Genomic DNA, 5,933 nt, shown 5'->3' on the forward strand with positions numbered 1-5,933 from the left:
AATAAAATAGAAGAGAAAAAAATAAAATTAAAAAAAAAAAAAAGCTAGGGAATAGAAAGAAGAGGAAGGCCCTGGTGTCTGAAGCTGAATCAGGAAGAGTGAATGCTGCATGGTCCTCTAGAAGGAACCAGTTTAAAAAGACTCGTAAAGACACAGAAGAGCTGTAAGAGAAGCCTGAAGAGTGTGTGGAGTGTGAGGGTAGCCGGTGTCTCATCTCTCTAGAGCACTCCAGCGTCCCTGCTACACACGGGACCAGAGTCCCCCCTCCCACACGGCTCCATCTGCAGACTGCCTTTGACTTGCAGTGCAAGCACACCCGTGGACAATCCACCAATCAGAGCCCCACATTCCTCTTCTGGTCACGGTCCATGTGGAACAGTCCCGCTGGCTTTCTCTGACTCATCGAAAGGTTACTTTTAATTTTTTTTATCAGTTTTTTAAGGGGTGAGAAAGAACAGGTGGAAGAGAAAATAGGGCAAGGGGGGCTGGAGAGATGGCTCAGAGGTTAAGAGCATTGCTTGCTCTTTCAAAGGTCCTGAGTTCAATTCCCGGCAACCACATGGTGGCTCACAACCATCTGTAAAGGGGTTTGGTGCCCTCTTCTGGCCTGCAGACATATACACACAGACATAAAAGAAAAAGAAAATAGGCCGAAGGACCGGAGTGTCACCGCCCCAGCTGTGCACTTTGATTAGCGGGGCATGGGGCAGCACTGGCTAATCAGGAGCTGGAGGATGCTGTGCTCTCAGGTAGACTCTCTAGAGCCTCACCCATCCTGTGAGCAGGGACTGAAGGAAGGCTGTACTCTTCTAGGCTGAGAGCATCAGGAGACAAAATGTGGCCCCAGTCGGGGGAGAAGGGCACACCTCTGCCAAGCAGAGCCCCAGCTGCAAACTCCAGGTTAGAGCCAGCACACATGCAAGGGACCTCTCTTTGCCTCTATTTTCCCACCTGTATAATGGACATTATCACAATGCCTGCCTCTTCTGCTATTGTAAATTGATGCATAGAAGGGTTGAGTAGTGACTGGGGCCATGGGCATTTATTAAAGGTTAGCTATTGTTTTTAGATGTAAAATATTCCAACTTGGCAACTAGCTAAACTTGGGGAAGTGCAGGGGAAAGAGTCAAATGAAATATTCAAGTCAATAGGGAAGACACTCAGAATTTTATTTATTTATTGGTTTCTTTTGAGACAGGGTTTCTCTGTAGCTTTGGAACCTGTCCTAGAACTTAGCTCTTGTAGACCAGGTTGGCCTCGAACTCACAGAGATCCGCCTGCCTCTGCCTCTGCCTCCCAAGTGCTGGGATTGAAGGTGTGTGCCACCAGCGCTAGGCCAGATACTCAGAATTATTAATAGCTTGAAGAATAGAAAACATTCATTGAGGGAGAACCTAAAAGATGTCGAAGAAACCCGAGGGTCTGTTCCACATTGACGGTGACCAGAAGAGGAATGTGGGGCTCTGATTGGTGGATTGTCCATGGGTGTGCTTGCACTGCAAGGCAAAGACGGTCTGTGGATGGAGCCGTGTGGGAGGGGGGACTCTGGTCCCGTGTGTAGCAGGGACGCTGGAGTGCTCTAGAGTGATCAGACACCCGAGCCATCCTCACACTCCACACACCCCAGCACCTGCCACTCCACAGAAAGCTACCTGTTTCAGGACTGGCCCATGTTCCACACTGTGTGCGTGCATCCTTAGGTCCCAACACAATGCTGGATGTCATAAGGCTCCTGTACATGTCTGGTGAAGGAAGTACTATAGCTTACCCCCGTGGTGACAATAGTAAAGTCACCAAGCGGAAGCTGAAGATACTCGTGGCCAGCCATGTCACTCTTGGGCATCCATTCTGAAGTGTACAGGCGAGTGAACCAAATGACCCCCATGTCAAATGGGCTGCTGCGCTGTCCATATAGACAGGACATGAAGCCCATCCAGAAGCCCACCAGCAGAGAAAATGTGATGGGCTAAGGGCCAGGAACCTGGATAGCACAAGGACCTGAGTCCAATCTCTAGAATAGAAAAAAGCTGGGGGGGGGGCAGAGAGATGGCTCAGTGGTTAAGAGCGCTAGATGCTCTTCCAAGGTCCCAGGTTCAATTCTCAACCCCAGCTACCCATAACTCCAGATTCAGGGAATATGACACCGTCTTCTGGACCCATAGGTACCAGGCATGCACACAATACACAGATACACATGTAGGCAAATACATATACACATAAAATAAAAATAAACCTTAAAATCTGGAGGGCTGACAAGAAAGTTCAGCAGATGAAGGTGCCTGCCATGAGTCTTCAGCCTCCAGAACCCACCTGGTAGGAGAGAGCTGACTCCAAAAGCTGTGCTTTGACCTCCATGTGTGCACCATTGCATGTGTAAGCACACAAATGGTTCATGATGGGAGAAAAGCCAGGTATCATGTGCTCAGAATTCTAGCACTGGGGAGAGGGAAGCAGGGCAATCCCTGTGGCTTACGGTGCAGCCAACCTAGTTTATTTGGCGAGTTTATTCTAGAGCAGTGAATCTCTAGATCAGTGAGAGAGAGCCTGTCTAGAATGCAAGGCAGATGCTGAACATGAACCCGGGGTTGTCCTCTGACCTCTGGAAGCATGGACACATACATGTACCTCCGCACACATGAACATGCACACACAAAAATGAAGACACTGATCCATGCACTCAATGTGTCTCCTCCACAGAATCCAGATTGTCCATGCGTACATAACATGCAAATAGAAAGTTGGTCATTTGGGAAGAGGATGGGTCTGGTGTTGCAGGGCTGTGAGAGGGGGCTGTGGGTGAGTGAGCAGAGCATATGGTAAACATACATGAAATGTCATCAGGAAACCATTATTTTATACAATGAATATCCACTAGAAAAAATATTTATGTCCCCCAAAAAGGAAGCAGTGGACTTGATAAGTATGTCTGATATGTCTCCTTCCTAAGGTGGCCCCGGCTCCGGCAAAGGCACCCAGTGTGAGAAACTGGCAGAAAAATACGGATTCACTCAGCTCTCTACTGGTGAGCTCCTGCGCCAGGAACTGGCCTCAGAGTCAGAAAGAAGCAGACTGATCCGTGACGTCATGGAGCGTGGAGACCTGGTGCCCTCGGTAAGCAGAGACCCACCCTGCTGTCCCTGGCAGTCAAGCCATTGGCTGCTGCGGCAGGCTGGACCACCAAGACAGAGAAACCTTAAGGGCCAAGGAACAGCTTTGATTATTGTCCGTGGTGACAGTCCTGAGGTGGTCCGGTCTGTGCCGACAACCACTCGCCTTCCAAGCTGTTCCGCGGCCAGCCGCTTAAATGTCAATCTGGATCCTGTGTTTCCAAACCCAGCCTCACTTTAGAGTAAAATCTTGGGAAATGCAGGTGATAAGGAAAGCTAAAATCAGAACGCTCAAGGAAACGAAGTCTCCTTGGAGTGGCGGTGTGCTGTGCTGGGCTGTGCTAACTGTCCACATGACAGACCCTAGCATCACCTAGAAGACAGGTGGTTCTGTGAGCATGCCGTGGGAGAGTGTCTTGACCGAGCTCATTGGTCTGAGGACACAGCTTGACCGTGGACAGGACTGTACTCTGAGTGGGGGACCCTTGTCCTAGGAGCCTCTCCATTGCTAGGATAAATACCAAGACCAAAAGCAGCTTATGGGTGGAAACAGTTCATGGGTGTCCCAGGTCACACTCCATCACTGATGAAGCCAAGGCAAGAACTGAAACAGAGACCACAGGGGAACACTGCAGGCTGGCTTACTCCCTAGCTTGCTCAAACCTACTTTCTTATATAGCCCAGGCTCGCCTGCCAGGAAAAGCGTATTTCTACCTAGGGCTGGGCCTTCCCACATCAATCCACAACAGTGTCCCATTGACACGCCCACAGGGCCAATACGATGGAGGCAATTCCTCCTTTAAGGTTTTCTCCCAGGTATGTCTAGGTTGATGTCAAGTTGACAAAAAGCAGTCAGCACAGCCATGGACTGTATAGGATGGAGAAAGAAAGCTACATGGCAGCATATGTTTTATTTGCCTGTGTGTGTGTGTGTGTGTGTGTGTGTGTGTGTGTGTGTGTGTGTGTGTGTTTCAAGGCCAGAGGACGATGTTAGGAGGTTAGGTGTCTTCTCCCATCTATTACTCCCCTCCCTAGTTTTTGGACCTGCTCACCTTTTGGCCAGGCTGGGTGGTCAGGGAGATCTTGGAATCCACCTGTCCCTGCCTCCCAGTACTGTGGGTGGCTGCTGGTATGTGTTGCTGTGCCTAGCCTTTCAGTACGGGCGCTAGGGAGTTTGAATTCAGGACCTCATGTTTTCATAGCAAACACTCTGGCCCACGGATCCTCCAAGCTCTTCATACCTAGTGCCACCCCTTCACCGCCCTCACGGTGCTGGCTCCCACATAGTTCCCTCCTGTCAGGCTGCTCTGCCTCTGCTGGCTCCTCAGCCCAGTGCTGTCCACATGCATTCTCTAGCCGGCTCATTTGCTTCCGGGAGAGCCCTGCCTAAGTGCCACAAGCCATCAAAGAGGCCACCCTGGGGAAAACTCGTCCCAGCTCTGCTCTGGCCCCTGGCCCTGCTTTCACGGTGTCTGTTATCTTCAGCTGTCATCTATGCCTGCATTCCCTCAGGCTCCTAACAACTAGAGAATGAGGCCCCCACTCCTCCACAGGACTTTCCCTCCACGCTGCTCTACCTGCCTCCCTCCACATTCTTAGTTTCCACAAGCATTGGTTAAATCATCTTCTGAAGGGGGAATCGTGTTGTTAGAGAAACAGTTCTTCAGTCTCACAGTCTTCTCAAGTAGCACATGTCAAGATGTGTATGATGCTTCCTGGGAGGATATCGGGGTGAATATGTTCTGAGCGGTGTCTCGTTTTCCCCTAATCTGCCACGATGCCCTGTTCGTTCAGTTGCTGCCGGGTGAGACAGAGCTAGCATGTCTCCTGGGGTGTAAAATGACGTGTTTGGAGACTTCCTAGTTAGATAACAGTAGTAAGGACAGACCAGTAAGAAACCCCTCACCAAGGGAGCCTTGGCCCAGACCTGACTGAAATAGCCACCAACACCACAGACATGAAGGTGGTGGGAGAGGAGAATGTCTCGTGAAGGTTGGCCCAGGAGATCTGCCGATAAGCTTGGCCAGTCCTCCCTCCACAGGAGAATGACTGAGGACGGGGGCTGTGGCTGGTCCCCACGCTGACCACTCTCTCTGCTGTAGGATATCATCCTGGAGCTGCTGAAGGAGGCCATGGTGGCCAGCCTGGGAAACACCAAGGGCTTCCTGATTGATGGCTACCCACGGGAAGTGAAACAAGGGGAAGAGTTTGGAAGAAGGGTGAGTGGATGTTGGAAGTATCCCCAGGTTCAAAGCCTTCATTGGCCCAGTAACACTGACCAGATCTTTCCATTACAAATCACAGAGACTATTTTTTAAAAGAGGGAATATAAAAACAGGGCAAGAAGTCAGTCGTGGTCAGGCTTGGCCGGGTCGTAGGTGCAGAACTGCCCTCATAGACAAGTTGTAGGTGCAGAACTACCCTCGTAGATAAATTACAGGTACATAACTACCCTCGTAGATACACTGTAGGTGCAGAATTACCCTCGTAGATGGGCTCTGGGTGCAGAACTACCTTTGTAGACGTGCTGTAGGTGCAGAACTACCCTTGTAGACGTGCTGTAGGTGCATACTACCCTTGTAGATGTGCTGTAGGTGCAGAACTACCCTCGTAGACGTGCTATAGGTACAGAACTACCCTCGTAGACGTGCTGTAGGTGCAGGACTACCCTCGTAGACGTGATGTAGGTGCAGGACTACCCTCGTAGACGTGATGTAGGTGTAGAACTACCCTCATAGACGTGATGTAGGTGTAGAACTACCCTCGTAGACGTGCTGTAGGTGCAGAACTACCCTCGTAGACGTGCTGTAGGTGCAGAACTACCCT

The 5,933-nt window shown here is 50.4% G+C and overlaps 1 protein-coding gene across 1 annotated transcript in view; it reads left to right on the forward strand.

Annotated features, from left to right (window-relative positions):
- Ak5 (adenylate kinase 5) overlaps nt 1–5,933 on the forward strand; it is a 170,313-nt gene that overhangs the window by 147,949 nt on the left and 16,431 nt on the right. Inside the window, exons 11-12 of the mRNA XM_005357474.2 lie at nt 2,948–3,111; nt 5,210–5,326. Of these exons, the coding sequence (XP_005357531.1) occupies nt 2,948–3,111; nt 5,210–5,326 (281 nt within the window). The remainder of the gene's footprint in view (nt 1–2,947; nt 3,112–5,209; nt 5,327–5,933) is intronic.

This window comes from Microtus ochrogaster, chromosome 21 (genome assembly GCF_000317375.1).
Source record: "Microtus ochrogaster isolate Prairie Vole_2 chromosome 21, MicOch1.0, whole genome shotgun sequence".
Classification (NCBI taxonomy): domain Eukaryota; kingdom Metazoa; phylum Chordata; class Mammalia; order Rodentia; family Cricetidae; genus Microtus; species Microtus ochrogaster.